Genomic DNA, 20,051 nt, shown 5'->3' with positions numbered 1-20,051 from the left:
TCCCGGATGAGGGCAAAATACATGCATGATATATGCTCACGGATCCGATCTTGAGCAATGTTCATGTGGTGATAATCACGTTATTAACGTGTGTTTAATTATGGTGCCCGTTCTTTTCTCCTTTCAGTTATTCGATCGAAAAAAAATTATGAATAAATTTTTACATACGTGTTATTAGCAATCTAAAAACAAAGGTTGAAAAATAAATTACTATTACAAAATCTCGAAATCAACACTAAATTTAATGTTTAAATTTAAATTTTGATTTATAAGCATAAATATAAGCGAAAAGATAAGGACGATATTGGAATAAATTAAATTAGAAACAAATTCAAGGGATGCCCATTTTATTTTGACGGTATGAGCAAGATGGCATATTTAAACTGCATGTGTTTGATATATGGTATTTTTGGATGGCTCTCAGAAAAACAGCACAGAAAATAAATTTGGACGAATTCTATAGAGAGAAAAGGAGACAAACAAAGGAGTTAGATTGAACTTTCTCATGGGAAAATAAAATACTCTTTAGCTGAACTTTCTCATGGGAAAATAGAATACTCTTTCGCTCACATACGTGCTAATTTCCTGTAGAATTGAGGCATAGAAATGCAATCCAGATGGTTAAGGGTTTGCCACTCTTTACCATATCCGTTTAGTCATTTTCATAACTGATCTGTTTAATCCTTTTCACAAAGTAATTAACTCTATTGCCACTCATCCCAATTATTCCATCCAAAGGAATTTGGCACCTTCCAGACATATTTCCCAAACAATAGTTTAATTAGGAAAAGAATCATTAGAATTTAATTCCTCCTATTTTCATAAAAACCATACAATCAAAACATGCTTCAAGTGTACGTGTACCTTTATAATAATTTCCATAACCATTATACCAGGATATATATATGTGGATGAACAGTTATTTGTGATTGAGCTTCCACATAAAGACAGTTCTGATAGACAGTAATATTCATGTGTGTATTCATCTATACGAGCATAAAAACATAATCTACTCATAGGAGGTTATCTTTTTGCTTTTTAATAGAAAAGAAACGACATATCTGTAAACGAAAAATAATTTATGAATAAATCTTGAATAGTCTGTGAATAAATCTTTAAAATATGTGTTCATACAGATATAAAAGCAAACGACTGAAAAATAAAATACGACTAAAAACTCTAAAATCAACTTTAAATTTAAAACTAAAAAATATAAATTTTGTCAAATAAGTCCCACTTATAAACGAAAAGATAAGCCGATAGCAACAGTATCCACATACGTACGGCATGGGCTGTGTAGACTGCTGTTTCTACCACACGAGTCACTCTCTCGACTTCCACATAACTCCGGCCGTATCACAGATTCACCGTAGTCAAAGCACCGGTGATTAGTCGTCGCCGACTCATCAGAGACTTGGTACGGATTCAGTGGAAGAGTCATGCACCCATTCAGCAGCAACCGATTCAGTGTCCAATTAACTGCCCCGTTTTTAGTTTCTACCAATTTTCAAAGTGTAATTAATTAATTAATTAATCATGGGCTAGCTTCCGTTTTAAAAGGAAAAGTAGTGGAAGATGAAAGCGTCACGTTTGATTCGAACTGCATGCATGGGTTGAATATTAGTTGCTGATTTTATTCATACTACTCCTTAGTTTGGGATATTAAAGGATAAATTATCGGTTTTTTCTGTTTTAACTGTGGGGGTGGAATTGAGTTTGTATACAAATCTAATTGGTGTTTCCTTTTTTTATAGAAAAACTACCCTGCACTTCCATTGATGCATACTAATTCTACCATTGATGGATGACAAGATTTCTTTCTATATGTAGTAACTGTCAGTTTGGCATCTCTGCCTAATATAGATTATATTTTTTTTAATATTCATAAAGTTTCTGAAAATAAATTAGCTTAATATCTACTATAATTTTTTACTTACTTATCACGTCATATTTTATATTACGTGATATCATTGTATTTTATAGACATTATGTGTGTTTGGTATCCTCGGTTCTCAAATTATGCTACATCTTTTCTTGCACATATGTTTTGCAAATGGCTTATCAGTATAATTTTTTAATATATATATATAATATAATATAACTGTTTTTTAAAATCATATTGATCTAGTTAATAATTAATTAATCACACACTAATTATCCAGTAATTCCAAATAAACACACTGGGTTGTTGTAAAGTTATATATAGTAGTTATTTTTAAAGTCATATTAATCACATTTAAAATAATTGTTAGTTAATAATAAATTAATCACACGCTAATCATCTAGCACTTCCAGAGAAACACACCCTTGTTCATTGCATTGGACTTGCAAAATTTTCACACATCCATCGGCCGCTATGTTAAGCAGTACAGATGGTGAACATGCAGTGTGTGACGAGCAGTGGTACACGTGAGAAAAAAATACAAACGCCAGGGCTGCGCCCAAAGAAAGAGTTGTTTAATGTTTAGGCGCACGTGCCCCATGTGCGCGTCTTCCTCCTCCACACCACACGCGTTATATATAGCCATGGCCTCCTTGACTCTCCCCTCCCCACACACAAAGCTCACATTTTTCTCCTCTCGATCTCCGCCTTCCGCGAGTGTGTGTGTAACTGATCCCGCCAGCCATGGACGCCCTGCCGTGGGGCGCGCGGTGCGCGGGGCTTGTTTTCTTTGGGTGCGCGTTGTGCGTGGCGGCGCTCGGCGTCGTGCTCCTGCTGCTCCGGCGGTGGCCGTGGTGCAGCTGCCATGTGTGCCGGGCCTACCTGACCGGGTCGTGGAGGAGAGACTTCACCAACCTCGGCGACTGGTACGCGCACCTGCTCCGCCGCTCGCCGACGGGGACCGTCCACGTCCACGTCCTCGGCTGCACCGTCACGGCCAACCCGGCCAACGTCGAGTACATGCTCAAGACCCGCTTCGACAACTTCCCCAAGGGGAAGCCCTTCGCCGCGCTCCTCGGCGACCTGCTCGGCGACGGCATCTTCAACGTCGACGGCGACATGTGGCGCCACCAGCGGAAGATGGCCAGCCTCGAGCTCGGCAGCGTCTCCGTGCGGTCCTACGCGTTCAAGATCGTCGCCCAGGAGGTGGAGACGCGGCTCATGCCGGTGCTGTCCGACGCCGCCGACAGAGGCGCGGTGCTCGACCTGCAGGACGTGTTCCGGCGGTTCGCCTTCGACACCATCTGCAAGATCTCCTTTGGCCTCGACCCGGGCTGCCTCGACCGGGAGATGCCCGTGTCGGAGCTAGCCGACGCGTTCGACACCGCCTCGCGGCTCTCCGCCATGCGGGGCGCCGCGGCGTCGCCGTTGCTGTGGAAGATGAAGCGCCTGCTTAACATCGGGTCCGAGAGGGAGCTCAAGAAGGCCATCAGGCTCATCGACGGGCTCGCGGCGGCGATGATCCGCGAGCGCCAGAAGCTGGGCGTCGGGAACAGCCACGACCTCCTGTCCCGGTTCATGGCCTCGGCCGGAGACGCGCACAGCGCCGCCGAGGACAAGTTCCTCCGCGACATCGTCGTCAGCTTCCTCCTCGCCGGCCGGGACACCGTGTCCTCCGCGCTCACGACGCTCTTCATGCTCCTCTCCAAGCACCCCGACGTCGCGGCCGCCATGCGCGCGGAGGCCGGCGCCGGCGAGAAGCCCGCCACCTACGAGCACCTCAAGCGGCTGCACTACACCCACGCCGTGGTGTACGAGAACATGCGGCTGTTCCCGCCGGTGCAGTTCGACTCCAAGTTCTGCGCCGCCGCCGACGTGCTCCCCGACGGCACCTACGTCGACGGCGACGCGCGCGTCATGTACCACCCCTACGCCATGGGCCGGATGCCGCGCATCTGGGGCGCCGACTGCGACGCATTCCGGCCGGACCGGTGGCTCACCGGCGCCGGCGGGACGTTCGTACCGGAGAGCCTGTACAAGTACCCGGTGTTCCAGGCCGGCCTCCGCGTGTGCCTCGGCAAGGAGCTTGCCGTCACCGAGATGAAGGCGGTCAGCGTGGCCGTCGTGAGGGCGTTCGACGTCGAGGTCGTCGGCGAGAATGGCCGGAGCAGCGCCGCCGCCGCGCCAAGATTCGTGCCGGGGCTCACTGCGTCGATCAGAGGTGGGCTCCCAGTCAAGATCAGACGCGTTTAGACTTAAACAGCTAGTAGGCTTCGTTTCACTGTATGATCGAACTGAACAAGAAATAGGCATGTACATAGAAAAAAACGAGGAGAAATCAATCACTAGGAAAAGTTGTTTTAAATGAGACAAAAAAATATTTTCATCTATTCAGGTTCCATTCATGTTCCATTCATGATATTTTTGTAATTACTCCATCTATCTAAAAAAAAGACGGATTGCAATAGGATCTCTATGCAATATTAATGAGGAGGAGAAAAGGGCCAAAATACATATTATTAATATAAAAGTACTGTTGTTTGGTTGGTAGATAAGAGGAATTAAAGTGATAAAAATTTCTCGACTGGTAGTCTATAAAAATGCAGGCGTTAATTTATTTTAAAACAAAGTTTAAAATTTTATTTTGGAAGAAAGTGAGGATGCGAAGTTTTGGCAATTTGATATTGATAGGACTTGAAGTCACAAATTTGGCAGTAATCTTACTGTGAGCTGCACTGTGTCAGTCTGATGCAGTGTTCAAAAGTTAGCCCATTGGTGTCTCGAAGAAATTCCATAGGGCTTTACTAGGTTTGTGGAAATGTGCTGCTGACTAATATTGCTGTTCCAGCAATTGGGCAGACACAATCGTACTGCAGGTTCCTTATGTTTAGTTCTTCTGCAGTCAAACAATCTTAGGAAGTTGTCCTGAAAATCAACCTTTAATCTTAAGCACTGTGACACAATTCCCAACATACAACATCTTCAAACACTAACTCGCCAATATTTTCGCTTTCATTTATACTTACGAGACAAAATTTAAATTTTCAATATTAAATTTAGAGTTGATTTGAGAATTTTTTTTATTGAAGTTTATTTTTCAGCCACGATGTTTAGATCGCTGGGAATATGTACATAAAAGTTTTATTCACAAATTATTTTCATTTAAAAATATTTTCTTTGGCTCTTCCTATGTTGAAAACCAAACAAACACCCCCTAATAACTAAAGAAGGTTGGCTTCCTGCCAGTACCAACTAAATTTCAAAACACATGTTCTTAAAAAGAAGAGAAAATCTTCTATATACCCCTAAAAGTTTATCTAATTCTTTCTATACCTTAAATTTTGCTTACTTCCCTGCATACCCCTAAATTTTGATTTTGATTCCTCCCATGCCCTTCGCATAAGTTGACTGTTTAATTTCTATAAAAATGATCATTTTATCTGTTGGATGAACATACATAAAAATGGAGCACTCATACAAAGATATGGCTACCAATGTTCATGATATTTTTTTAAGAATGCTCCCGATCAAAAGAAATTTATTGTCCTATTAAATTTCAAATGAAAATTTAATTTATTACATTTGTTTTATTTTAAAAATTTATGTCAAAATTTTCCGCACTAATTATTTAGTCTTACTAATTACATGAAATGCACATTCTGTGCACTCAAACAAAAATTTCAATCGTTTTTTAAGATTATATTCAAACATAAATCATCAAGAACATTAATGACATTTATCCCAAACTTAATAGTAAAATGAAGGAAAATGTGCTGTTGATCCACATTTTTTGTGCATACTTGATACTTGTTAGCCTGGTTATGTGTGCTATTGATTTATGATCTATGCTTGTAGCCCGAATACTTGTATATGCTAGTTCATGGAAATTAGCAGGGATTCATTGCTACTGTGGTCCATCATTAGCTAGAGATTTAAATCCATAGCTACACATCTGGCTCTCTGTGCTATGCTTGAATATCAGAATATGGTCAATCTAGAATGCAGTGACAAATGACCGAGAGTGTCAGTTTCAGAACGTTCTAATGAGTGGTTAAACAGTTACACGGGCTATATACAAGTTTTAATCACCAAAACTAGCGTAGGAATCTACTGCACATTCACTAATACTTCTACATAGTGGCATGATTATGCTCATAGTTGCAGATAAGGCTATGGTGAAAACGACACGTTCCTGTATTTGTCTCTATCTCTGAATGGGTGCAATGCTGGACAGTGCTTATCAGATTTACGGTGAATTCCGTTCTGAAATTCTTATGTGAAAGTGAAATTGTAACTTTTGTCCTTTCGCCGGTCATAAGATAAAAAGAACAATTCTGTTACGGAGTCTAATGGATAGCAAGGACATGGCTTTGAACGTGGTGAAAAGATGACGCCCAATTCCAAAGATAATTTATGAACATGCATTCCCATTTTGCAGTGTCATTTGCAATTGTCCTTTTCTCACTATCAGTTTCCCTAACTTGTATACCAATTTCCAGAGAGTGTGGCCAAGTTGGTTGATCGCTAATTTATACATAAATAATTCATATTTTAGTGGAAAATTTTACAGACAGGCGCTTGAAAAAGGACTAAGGTGCTCATAGTTTGATAGATTATCCTTGTCAGCTGCGTCACTAACAATTCATCACCTGCTTAAACCTGATGTCTCCTTCACTATTATATACTATGCTTCCGACATAATGAGTCACTGATGGGGTTATTGAAACACGATGTGGACAAAGCAGAGCGTCAATATTTAACACTATTTCCTGATCCTAGTTGATACACAGCCCACAAAACGTGCCTGCGTGATCCATCTCGATATTTGCCAGCACGTCAAGAATCGACAGGAAAATTGTGGCCACAGTGCAGCTCAAAGTCCATACGAATATGGATAAGAAATCAACTAGTTGTTCCAGAATACGTCGAAAGAAAGAACCACGCTCTCTGAAGAATGGCAACATGGCATGTCACATGTGTGTTCCTGATGATAAAGAACAGGCTAGTTGATCACTTGCTCCTGTCTCCAGTTTTGTTCAGGCACATGAAGAGAAAGAAAAGACGTTAATTTGCACCTCTTCCAGAAAGAGATCGCAGTGGTAGCATCTGCATGTGCAATTTGGTGTGTTTGGCTAGTCATTCTGAACTTGTTCAGGCATGGCAGTCGTATGTTCTTTCAGTTCAAACGATGGTTAGAGAGCTGGAAGGAAGGCAATGGTTTGCGTTTGCTCTTTCGTCCAGTTGTCCATCAGTGCAAAAATCACTGTCAAATGCGTCCTTTCATCGTACCGGGACAGAGAGAAGGCCGCTGTTGTTTTCAGATACCGGCCTGATCCCTGCAAAACGATGGAATACTGAATTTGTTTCCATCTCTCTCGTCAGATGTTACGCATGAAACGTGCTCAACATGGCACTTTGATTCCAGAGATGGTACTACTGAATCAACATCATCGTTTAAACTGACTGGCTGTTCCAGAAGGTGTCCAAAGAAAATGGCGCCTAGCAAATTATGCAGTTAGCAGCATGCATGGCATGTGTGCTTGCTAAGAGCATCCCCAACAATTCATCCATCCCATCCTCCATACTAGAAATAGAGGATAAAGAGTAAAAGTTGAGCTCTAACAGATCATCTATCTCATCATCTATTTTTAGATGTCATCCATATTAGGGGAGAGAAACTCTATATTTAGATGTTCTCTCTCCAATCCTCCAAATAGATACAGAGGATGCCATATATAGATGATCTGCTGGAGTACAAAGGGATATGAAGGATGAAAGCGTTTTAGATGATCATCCAAATGAAGATATGGATGACCAAATTTAGATGAGCGGTTGAGGATGCTCTAATGAGCAGGTTAGTTGCCTCAAGAAAAGTCTTTTCCTTGCTGTGCCCAATACGCTCACAACTAGCTCCTTGAGGCATCATCAACCCGTGCAGAAATTTCTTTACCTGAGCATGCATGTGCAGTTGAAGAATCAAGTGGCCTGAATGCAAAGTAAAAGGAGGCTCTAAACCGGCCTTGATTTCTAGCTGCTCTTTGTGCCGTCCAAAATGAGCATGCTGGTCTCACTTTCTTCCCATGCCATCTATACTACTTAGAGATCGTGCTTGCTGACTGTGCCCTCGTGAAATTGTCAATTACTACTGGACTGCCTGTTTAGGGAAGCTTTAATTTGTCTCAAACGGTCCACAGCTTCTGAGAATCTATAGTTACATATTCTAAAAAATAAACTAAAAATCCAAAAGCTGGAGAATTTGGGTTTATGAGCTTTTCAGATTCTCAGAAAAATCTAAAGCTCCCCAAACAGACCCTACAGCTGTAGCTAAAGCTGATCCTTTTCTTTCTGCTACTGCATGCTAGTGTTCCCAGTTAGCTGAATTAGCTCTGAATGCTTTCATTCCTGGAGATCAAGCTTGCAGAGATTGCATCTGTATCATTGTATAGAAACTGGATCATATCACAGTACTATATATGATTGATCTGTGTCATGCATGGTATGCAGATTTGTTTGCTTGGTTAATTTGCAGCTTGAGTGATATGATACTCTACCGACAAAATCATTGGCTGATCTGTTCTTGGGGTGTGTTGATAGTGCTAATTAAGCCCATAGGAGCATATACAATAATGGTGCATTCCTGGATAAGACGCAATTGACCGATCGACCATCACTACTCTGTGATTTAGTCATAGTATCGCTATATAATAATCTACTCCGGCTATAGTACTCAGTCAACAATCTAAGATCAATATATATTCTATTTGCATGTACACTCCACTCGAGTTTTCAGCTAATTATTAACCGTATCGACCATCCATACCTACCTCCATTGCATATTGGCACATGGCAGGAAGAGAGCCATAGACATTGTTTTCCATAGAGAAACTGATCAATACCACTCCCTCCGTATTTAGATACTACTACCATATGACATTGTCAATTTTTTCGATCAAACTTTTAAATCTTTAGTCATCAATCGCTCTTAAAATATTCAGTTTTAAAAGCATAAAAATCTGGATTTTCTTTATAACTATTTATACAATATCATAATTTTGTTGTATATTATCATTATTATCTAATAGAAAAAACAGTAGTCAAAGTTGCAAAAGAAACTGAATAAAAATCAAAAGTGCCATATATTTAATTAATACACAGAAATACCCGTGTAGTCGTAACTGAATAGAGTCTGAGTAGGATATCCAGAAAATTTCAGTAGTCTGGAATCTGTGGAAATGCAGTGGCCTGGAAAAATGGGGCACGGTAACCTGCAAGCAACAAACGTGGCACTCAAACAATGAATCATTGAAATCCAAAATGCTCAAGGATAGAGAATTTTCAGATACTGGCATTGTACTTGTAGCTTTGAGCATCGACGAAGTAGTTTTATTTGGAATGAAGCCCTCCCTCCATTTCATAATGCACTTGTAATATTTAATTATTTATCTTATTTAAAAAATTATGAAAATATCATTTATTTTTCTTATAATTTACTTTATTATCAAAAGAACTTTAAGCACGACATATCATTTTTTATATTTGTACTAAATTTTTGAATAAGACGAATAGTCAAATGTTGCAACCAAAAAAGTCAAACATCTTACATTATCAAACAGAGGTGGTAGCATACAAGAAAGTAGACTTTTTGGGTTTTTAATTTTATTTATTAAATAATTCGCGAAAAACGACAAATCTAACCTGAGGTGGAAAGCCTATGTAGCACACGGCGTGGTGGACGGCAGTGAACGCGATGACGGTGCTCGGTGAATTTTTGCGTTTGGCCCAAGGGGTTTTATGTAAAAATGCAAATTGTCGCTTGTGCCTGAGAACTTTTTAATTAAACCGTAGTTTGATACATATATGTATAGCGTATTATTTAATCATAAGTACTACATAAGTACTACCTTGGCAGTGATTACTATCCCCCTCTTCTATTCGAGAGACCAGAGGTTGAATTCTTGCTGGTCTCCAGGATATAGCAGTGACCACTAAGCTAAGGTACTACTCATGATTAAACAATTACATACATTATAAATATATGTGACAAAGCACGGTTCAATCGAAAAATTCCCGGGCGCGAGTGGCAATTTTATATAAATTCACTGAGCGTCGTCATCACGTTCACTGCCGTCTGCCGCGTCGTGTGCCACGTAGGCTTTCCGTCCTCCTAGAGGGCGGCGAGAGGTTAGATCTGTGATTTTTCGAAATGAAAAATCAATTTTGTGAATTATTTAATAAATAATATTAAAAATCCAAAAAATTCCAAGAAAGTATATCCCTTCTCCCCTGCACATATGTATGCATGTTGTTCACGTTGCAAAATTGCAACTGCATGCTACGTGGGAAGAGGGAAAAATAGAAAATGCTATCATATATCATATGTTTATGCGTCTGTATTTTAATAGATAATGTCATTGACTTTTTAATACATTTTCAATCATTTGTCTTAAATCTAATTATAGATTTTTCTTAGACCATTTTATTTTAAAGAATATACTCAAACCTATCTAAATGTACACATATGCATATCCTGCCACTATGAGCATCTCTAAGATGGCCACCGTAACTTAATATTGATAAATTCACTGCAACCACATCGCTCTCATCTTTGATAAGCTAGGTTTACTGACACTAAACACCTTGTCCGTCATAGGTCAATACCCTTATCGATAACGGGTATTGGTTCCGTTACGGATGAAAGGTTATTGATATGAAAAATCATTGGTAATGGGTAAATCCTCATTACAGAAATGATATATATGTAACGGGTCATGATTACGAATCATTACGAAAATGATATATTTGTAATGGCTTATAATTATGAACTGTTACGGAAATATACTCGAAATAAAAAAATAGTTCTAAGTTTAGAAATCTAGCATGCCTAGCACCATCTACACCATCATATATATGTGGTAGTTTAGGATTTGGAACTCAAGACCTCCACATCTATAGACACACACTAACCATCTTACCTAGGAAACACTTTTGATTGCTTCTTCTATTTTATTCTTTTGACTATTAATTTTTAAATCATATAATGCATATTTGAATATCTATATGATCTTAAATTTAAAAGTTCTCAATTACATAGTTAGTGTTCTCGATGAGATCTACAGCTTTTATATAGGAACATTCTTCACCCGAGGTCATTTAAAAATTTTAGCAATTCATTTTTAAAATATATTCAAATAATTATAACATATATTTGGCCAACAAAAAAATCAAATTGAAATATAGTTAATTGTAAGTTGTAGATAAACTCAACATCTACAATTTTGATATGGAGCATATCTTCATTCGATGTCATTTGAAAAATTCAAAAATATCATATATTTCAAATATATTCAATCAATGAAAAATTCAAACATGGACATGTAAATAATATCAAATGAAAAAAAATATTACAAAGTTATAGACCCATTCGAGATCTACGCTTTCTCTATATAGCACATATCTATTTGACATTGTTCGCTAAATATGCTAAAGATTATACCAAGAAATTCATGCACAACTTTTTCTATACTAGCTATCTATAATTTTTCTAAAATTATCTTCCGTATTTTTTTTCTTTCCGGTTTCAACCCACCGTGGCTTACCACTCGATTACTACAGCAAATCGCGCAGAGTATATAAAAAATTCGATTTTATATTTCTCTTAACATGTGATTTTGTCACGGTTTTCGTAGTAACCGCGTGGGGATATATTACAGCCATAGATAGGCCAATCGGTTTTTGGCAAACCTGGTGTGGGTTCAGCGTAATTCGCCCAAAAGGGACGTGGTTTTGCTGGCATTTTTTAGGCTGGCGCCGCGGAACGCCGAATTCGTAGCCGTCACGTACGCATATACTCCATATGTTACGAGCAAGCATGTACGCATGGGCGTCCATCCTTTTGCCGGCGCCGCCAGCGACCACGACGACGCGTTCGTTTCGATGTATCCCACACATATGCATGACCCAGCGTATCCAATTGTCCATCGTGTGATGAATTTTAGACGATTAATTATAGTTATGTAATGTGCGTCTCTTTATTAATTAAGAAGATAAACAATAACACGCGCGTGGATTATCTGGTACCTCCGTCCTTGCCGACAGAGGTAGGATGCGTTCTTTGTAGCTCGAAGATGGTGGACTAAAAATTGCTTAGTCCTGCGAGGCCGTGTTCGGCAGATCCAGTAAATTATCGGTCCTCTCGTTTTTCACGCACACGCTTTTGAATTATTAAATAATGTATTTTTATAAAAAAAAAATTCTAGAAAAGTTGTTTAAAAAATCATATTAATCTATTTTATATTTTTAATAATTAATAACTATTTAATCATGTACTAATCTATTACTACGTTTTCGACGTAATAATAACCCACTCCCCTCCAGCCGAATGCGGCCCAACTCGCTCCCGATGTGTTTTGCAAACCTTCAAACGTCCAACTATAGGATGTTAACGGGACAGCTTATAAAATGACTCGTCCTTTCTATTTATTCGAGAGTGTGAATTTTGCTAGTGGGCCACTACAAAATTCACTATCCATCCAATGACAGTTGCTCCCACTCCTCTCGCCGTTTGCCACATAGAGTACAGTGCTCACTCGCGTTCCTGTGTTAGGTTTGCTACTTTTGAAAAAAAAAAATCTATTTTTAATTTTTTAATAAAAAATAAAAAAAATCCTAGATTATGTGTTGTTTAGATGGCCCAAAATGTCACATATGTGGCCCTAGACATTGGTACAAAATGACGGCCCACGGATGCAGATGGGCCGAAATTGAGGCCGATATAAACGAGGCCTTACTGTAGGTCAAAGCCCAACTACTACATACGAAAGAAAATCTCGGCCCAAACACCCATTCCATCCGACGAATCCCCGCCGTCCATTCGCCATCGACGCCGGCTATATACCCTCTCCACCCCGCCATCCACCCCTCCCCCATCACCCACCCAAAACCCTAGCTCCCCGCGCCGCCGCCACCGCCGCCGCCATGAAGCGCAACCCCCGCGTGACGAGCTCCCGGCGCAAGTGCCGCAAGGCGCACTTCACGGCGCCGTCCTCCGTCCGCCGCGTGCTGATGTCGGCGGCGCTGTCGGCGGAGCTCCGCAGCAAGTACAACGTGCGGTCCATCCCCGTGCGCAAGGACGACGAGGTGCAGGTGGTGAGGGGCAGCTACAAGGGGCGGGAGGGGAAGGTGGTGCAGGTGTACCGCCGCCGGTGGGTCATCCACGTCGAGCGCATCACCAGGGAGAAGGTGAACGGCTCCACCGTCAACGTCGGGATCCACCCCTCCAAGGTCGTCGTCACCAAGCTCAAGCTCGACAAGGACCGCAAGGCCATCCTCGACCGCAAGGCGCGCGGCCGCGCCGCCGACAAGGCCAAGGGCAAGTTCACCGCCGAGGACGTTGCCGCCGCCGGCGCCTCCCTCCAGGAGATCGATTAGTCGTCTTCGTCACCGGCAGCAAAATGGTTGTACCTTGTCGCTGCTTCCTCCTGTTACATTTTTTCTCTTGAGAAATTTTACCATCATAATTTACCATCGATGAGAATTAAGTTTTGGAACCAATATTTGTCTCTGATGTCTTCTGTCTTGATAGATCAAGAACTCATTGTGTGTTAGTTGTTCATGATTTAGTCGCTTACTTATCTGTCACCGTTGTCTCATCTACGAAATCGTTTGATTTCCTATTGCAATATCGAATCTCATTGTCTGCTCTGATCCATTCGGAGTGAAACCTGGAATTTGAATGAGGAAGACATGAATTTCATTTCTCTTTTGAAGAGTCTCAGGTACTCAGGATGCTACTAGTTGCAGTGTGTCAAGCATCACTCATTGTTTAGCCGTCATATTGGTTAGTTTGTGAACTGCATCAGCTTGTCCACTTTGGTCTGCAGTGGCTTGCTTTAGGGCTCATTTGCAAGTGATGATGCAATTAATAAGCTCATCTCATGCTTGTCAATTTCATCAGAGGTTGTGAATTTTGTCCAACTTCATGTTCAGTATGTGATTTGCTCTGACTGTCTGATACAAGACAATGAAAAGGAAAGAAACAACATTAGATCAGGCCGTTTTGTAGTTTGTGATCTGTAGGCTTTGCTGCATACATTGCTGCTGCTGCTGAGATTTGATATGTCAATATGGCCATAGCTTAGGCCTTAGACATCATTTTTTTTTCTTTTCTCTTTTGTAAATGAACGCTGATAGTGTTTGCCGATCACCAGGAAAGGAAGGATATCCCAACAGAAATTTAGACCTGTCAGATAATCTATGTGCTCGATCTGAAACGAAAAATTTGAGCCACTGGTCGCTCTTTAAATCTGCGAACAGATTGAAACGAAAAACTACTGGGCGTTAGTTGTTTTGAGCCACTGGTCGCACTTTAAATCAAGGTTTCACTTGTATCGACAATAACCGCTTAAGTGTTGTGATAACGAACGTAATCGAGTAGCGCATTGACAATATTCAGTAAGATTTGATAGAATTCAACAAAGGTCCAGTAAACTCACTGAGTCACTGGTAGCGATATCCCTAGAAAATGGTATAGAAAATCCCGATCATATCCGACCGGTTCATCCGGTATAAAAAATTTCTGACCGTTTCATCCGGTATAAAATAAATTCTTGTAAGTTTTGTTTGGATAGGCATCTCGTATTGGGCTGGAAATTTCCGAGGGCCCAAAATACATCCAATGGAGGAAATCTCTGAGGGTCCAAAATAAGGGTCCAAAATACCTCTAATAGAGTAGCCTATTAGTATGTTTTGTTTTAGGGTTAATTTGATCCATGCCACTATAAATTCTTCGTATTAGAAAAATACCATTACTATTCACGATATCGACTATGTGCCACTGTAATTTTATAAAATTGAAGCCATGCCATCACCGTCATCTTTTCCGTCACGTTCTCCTTTCTTTTTCTTCTTCTCGTCTCGCCGTGGGTGGCGATGGAGTTGGTGGCGGTGGCAAAGGTGTGAGGGGTGCATGAGGCTGTGGTGTCGCCGCGACCCTTCTCGGAGGCACTGGTGGAGCTAGATGCTACTGCTGTTTGCCGTGCATCCCCTTCCTCGACATCGAGTTGCTCCCACTTACTTCTTGCTGCTGTTCTGCAAGTTTAGGATGTGGCGGCGGTAGGCGGACCGGGTACCGACGAATAGATCGGCTCTAGACGGCCCCTCGACGATGTGTGACATGCCCGCCCTGCGCAAGAACTCCATCACCCACACGTGCACGCGCTCAGCAACGTGATCTTCAACGCCGACGACGAGTCATGGTTAGACACGAAGTTTCGCACCGCCATCGTGGCGCTTCTCGGCCCACGCCCTCTGGCGTTGTGCGACGCCCATCCACGGCTTCCGTGCCCACCTCAACGACGGCGGCGACATCTACCGCTGTCCGGAGAGAGACATGGAGGGAAGGAAAGGGGGAGGACGAAGGAGGAAGATGGAACTGACATGTGGGTCCCACGTCTAGGGGTATTTTGGTTTATATGAAGATGGAAAATGTGACGGCAATGGTATGGATCTAATTTTGTAAAATTATAGTGGCCTCTAGCCGATATCGCGAATAGTAATGGTATTTTTCTAAAATTGCAAATTTGCAGTGGCATGGATCAAATTAACCCTTTATTTTAACGAAATGTTTGTTGCCCCAAAATAACCATGACTCATGTGTCTTGTTATGGCTAACCCTAACCCACGGAGGCACAACCGCCAATGCCTAACTGCATCCGCCGCGTTCCGCCCAAGCCGACGACTGGCCCCAATCTGCCCCTCTCCTCATCGGTCACAGCGTCTGCCTGGCCTATCCTTTGGTTATATTGTTTGCTGGACTTACTGTCAATTTGTTATATCTGTTATATCGTTGAGCGACCGTCAAAGTTATTATTTATGATATATCCTTATATGCTCAATTGATTATGAATGACATGATTTTATATGAATGACATGATTTATTGTTGTTGTATGATGGTATGAAGTGGTATGTTTATACATTTATGCATAAGCATGGCGGAATATACATTATTATAGTTAGTTTGTTTTATATGTGAATTTTGGTTTTCAACCGATATTGGCACAACTCTATTGTGAAGATTCCGTTTGTGAAAAATTTTGATATTATCGATATCGTTATCTTTTCTGACTAATTCGTTTTCATTTCTGATTTAAAAAAACATAAAAATGAAATGGGAGAGACGATTTTTTTTTGGACCATTCTGACTATTTCATCCCTAGCGACAAGCCAATAATCCCTGTGAATCAATTAAGGTAGAATAGGAGATGCAGAGAGTTTCTAGTGGATGATGTAGAAATAACATACTTTACTTTTGTGTAATATATCGCTATGATGATTGGACGGATAATATTGTTATAATGAAAAATAGTTTAGAATATGCTATCTAATACAATTTTCCTTTTATTAGAAATCGTGGATCCGGAACCATGATGACCACGATCCACAAGAATGCGGCCATTAGAGGTACGATAGTTAGGTTATATTAAAACTAACATATATAATGTTAGCTATAACACTGATTTACTTTTTTTTTCATCTTTTTTATCACCCATTTATTTAATGTATGTATAGTAGGTGTAGAGCTAACTCTCCTTATTTTTTATTATCTATTATTACTCACTCCGTTTCACAATATAAGACTTTTATATTTATATGAATTCTAATGAATATATAAATGCATTCATCAGTTAATGAATTTGGATAGTACTAGAAAGTCTTACAATACGAAATGGAGGTAGTAGGATACTTGCTCTTATTATTCCCTCCATCCACGAATACTCCATTTCAACTCCAATTTCATGCGTTTCTTTCGTTTGTACCATAAATATTTTTTTGTTGAGGAATCAATATAGTTTATGATACTACGGGACAAACACCTTTGAAGTTTAGTAAAATAAATATATTTTAGTTTTAAGCTTTGTATTAACATGTGTGAGGTCTACTGAAAATGAATATTGGCAAACAAAATTAATTTATAAATAAAATTTTATATATGTGTTCTTAGCGATCTAAATACAAAGACTAGAAAATAAACTGCGATGAAAACACTCTAAAATTAACTCCAAATTTAAGGTAGAAAATTTACATTTTAGATTATAAACATTAGCAAAAATGAAAATATGATGCTGATCTGATTTGGAAAGAAGTAGTACATCTGTAATGTGATGGGCCCGCAATATTTGGGCTTCATTTTAGTTCACATAATTGGCCTTATTAGCCTATGAGACAGGGGTTGTTTGGTTTTTTCTCGAATGATTTATAAATAAAACATTTATATATATATGTATTCTTAGCGTTCTAAAAAGCCAAGGCTGAAAATAAAATTTGGAAAAAAAATCCAAAGTTAACTCTAAATTTAAGGTTGCTTATAAGTATAAGCATAAGTGAAAAGATGAGATGCATCTGTCTAGCTGTCACTCTAGTCTTTCGTGGTTACTTTACAACTGACTTACATGATGGTTGCTACTATGACTTTTTAGCATTATTTAAATTTATATAAATATTAAGAAACCAACATATATAAAATAATATGTTAGTATATAGATGAATCTTAATTAAACGGATAAAGTACTTGCTAGGAGCTATACCTAGCCACCACATACAGCACAAAAAAACAGATAATTTTTTTTACATTTTAGCCTTTTTTGCAAAAAAAATTCCACAAATGATCTATTTTAAAATATTATATAAAAGTAGACCTATTTTTCGGCGCCACGTAACGTAGCGCCGAGGTATAATAGCTCGGCGCCACGATGCGTGGCACTGACATGGGTTGATTGGGTTGGCAAGGAGTTAGATCAGTCAACCCCACCTCAGTGCCATGCATCGTTGCGCCCAACTGTTATACCTTGGCGCCACGTAAAAATAGGTCTATTTTTAGATAATATTTTTAAATGTGTCTATTTATGAAATTTGTTTGTAAAAATGGCTAGATTATAAAAAAAATCAGCAAAACACACATATGGATGGCAAATCACCGACTTGTCTTTTTCTCTATAAAGAAGCTTTTTTTTCTAAAAGGATAAAAACAAAACATCTAAAAGGATAAAAACAAAACATCTCGTCTAAGAATGCAGAAAAACATCATGTGGCAAGGCAATTGAGCAATATAATAAATCGAGAATATATATATAAATGGTTCGATGTGATGTAATGGTCCCAACCAAATACCGATCGATAATGTGGGAGGCCTACTTAACTATCGTGTCAATTATTGTATCAGCCACGAGAAACAAAAGGCTAGCCAGTGTGTGGCTCCCGGCCAAATGAACATGCATGATTAACTTGCAATTCGTGAGCAAATATACCAATGTTATCTTCGGCTCTCCGCTGCTTATAAATGGGACAGTTCTATTGCATGATAAGCTTCCCCAATCTTTAAACAATGTAATTATTTACTATTCTATATCTAAAAGGGTGATTGTTTGACTTTTTATGAAAAATCCAAACGGTATATTTGCAAACCAAGAATAACCTGTGAATAAAATTTTATATATGTGTTCTTAGCGACCTAAAAGCCAAAGCTGAAAAATAAACTTTGGTAAAAAAATCATAAAATTAACTCTAAATTTAACATCAAAAATTTAAGTTTTGGCATAAGCGAAAGATGGGAGGGTGTGAATAGCTAATTCATTAGTTTGTATCATTTCATAGTTACCACAAAATCATGCAGCTATTCAGTTATTTAAAATAGTGTTTAAAAGTAATACTCTCACAGTTATTAAATATAAACATTCTCTGTCCGAACAAGTAGCCCTAACGTACTGCTCCCTCCAAAAAAGAGCATTTCTTAGTTTAGTTTCTATATGAGCGTTTTACCATCCATTTTATTTGAAAAACTTTTAAAAAATTGAAAAAATAGTCATGTACAATGTACTATTCATGTTTTATCATCTTATAATAATAAATATTATTTTTTAAAAATAAGATAAAAGTCAAATATTTTATTAAAAAACTGAAAAATTGATTTATTTTGGGACGAAGTTCGTAAGATATTAATATTAAAGTACGCGTGATTATTGTATCAGTAGAAACAAGTGTAACAGCAGAGCCAAACTACTAGTAAGTTTCTATTATAGTAATAGATTAGTTGCAAGCTAGGCTCAACTATTTTTCCCTTTCACTTTCTCTCATATGTATTTAGGCCTAGTTTGGTTTAGGTTACTAATTCATTAGTCTCTTCACTTTAGTTTGGTTTAGTCCCTAAAAATCTAAACATGAGAGACTAAACGGGGACTAAAATTGTATAAGGCAATTTTGTTTCTGTCCCTGTTTCAGGTTCTAATATTAATTTTGTCCTATTTTTTTAGGTTTTTGTTTTTGCCCTTACTTTTCTTTTCTGAATTGAATAAACCGGTTGTCCTTCCTTTGGACGGAAGGACTCACGGTGTTAAATGACTATTTTACCCCTGCACGAGAATATCATTTTGATCCTTTTTTTAAGTCATTTGTGTTATTACCCTCTGTCTAAATCATAGAAATATACAAAACCAATATATTATTAATTCAAATAACATGTTTAAAAACTTATAATTTTTTAAAAATATTTGATAGTGTTTCAAAACTATGTCAATTTTTTTTAAAAAATTATAAGTTTCATAGAAATATAAAAAACAATATATTATTAATTTAAATGTTTAAAAACTTATAATTTTTAAACAGGGGTAATTTCGTCATTAATTATTTCAGAAATTAAATATTTTATTTTTAAAACTAAATATGTTGGTCAACCAGTGGTCAACATAACTTCCATCCAAAATAGGGGCAAACGGTTCATTCGGTTCAAAAAAGATGGGCAAAATCGAAAACTCTAAAAAGGAGCGGTAAAATCAATATTATACTGGAAAATCAGGAAAAAACAAAATTGTCCCAATTTGTATTAGTCTATTAGTCTCCTCCAGATGTACTTATTAGGGCTAAGACTTTCTTTCATACCTGTCCCATAACCAAAATTTCTATATATGATGCAATTTTAGTCTTTTTAGTCTCTCTAACCAAACAGCAGGAAAGATTTTAGTCCAGGGAGTAATTTTTAGTCCTAGGACTAATGTATTTATCTTCAACCACGTGTAGAGCTAATTCTTGTATAAGAGTCAAACATTTCTTATTTTTCATTTTTTTTCTCTTTTCTCCATATATACTTCTAGTTGGCTTATAGCCTTCCACTGTGCTTGC

General features: G+C 38.9%; 2 protein-coding genes across 2 annotated transcripts; both read left to right on the top strand.

Moving 5' to 3' along the window:
• Positions 1-2,572: 2,572 nt before the first annotated feature.
• LOC102702340 (cytochrome P450 94C1-like) lies at positions 2,573-4,382 on the top strand. Its single transcript, XM_040529440.1, has one exon. It carries the CDS (start codon positions 2,627-2,629, stop codon positions 4,133-4,135), a length of 1,509 nt encoding a protein of 502 aa, XP_040385374.1. The 5' UTR covers positions 2,573-2,626; the 3' UTR covers positions 4,136-4,382.
• An 8,426-nt stretch (positions 4,383-12,808) lies between these two features.
• LOC102704101 (60S ribosomal protein L26-1-like) lies at positions 12,809-13,491 on the top strand. The gene has a single exon (XM_040529430.1). It carries the CDS (start codon positions 12,857-12,859, stop codon positions 13,307-13,309), a length of 453 nt encoding a protein of 150 aa, XP_040385364.1. The 5' UTR covers positions 12,809-12,856; the 3' UTR covers positions 13,310-13,491.
• Positions 13,492-20,051: the final 6,560 nt, after the last annotated feature.

Source organism: Oryza brachyantha, chromosome 12 (assembly GCF_000231095.2).
Source record: "Oryza brachyantha chromosome 12, ObraRS2, whole genome shotgun sequence".
NCBI lineage: Eukaryota > Viridiplantae > Streptophyta > Magnoliopsida > Poales > Poaceae > Oryza > Oryza brachyantha.
The sequence above is the reverse complement of the archived record's forward strand: the minus strand, read 5'-3'. Positions and strand labels throughout refer to the sequence as shown.

Excerpts from the sequence above, each read along its gene's own strand:
- LOC102702340 (XM_040529440.1), top strand. The coding sequence starts at position 2,627 with ATGGACGCCCTGCCGTGGGGCGCGCGGTGCGCGGGGCTTGTTTTCTTT.
- LOC102704101 (XM_040529430.1), top strand. The coding sequence starts at position 12,857 with ATGAAGCGCAACCCCCGCGTGACGAGCTCCCGGCGCAAGTGCCGCAAG.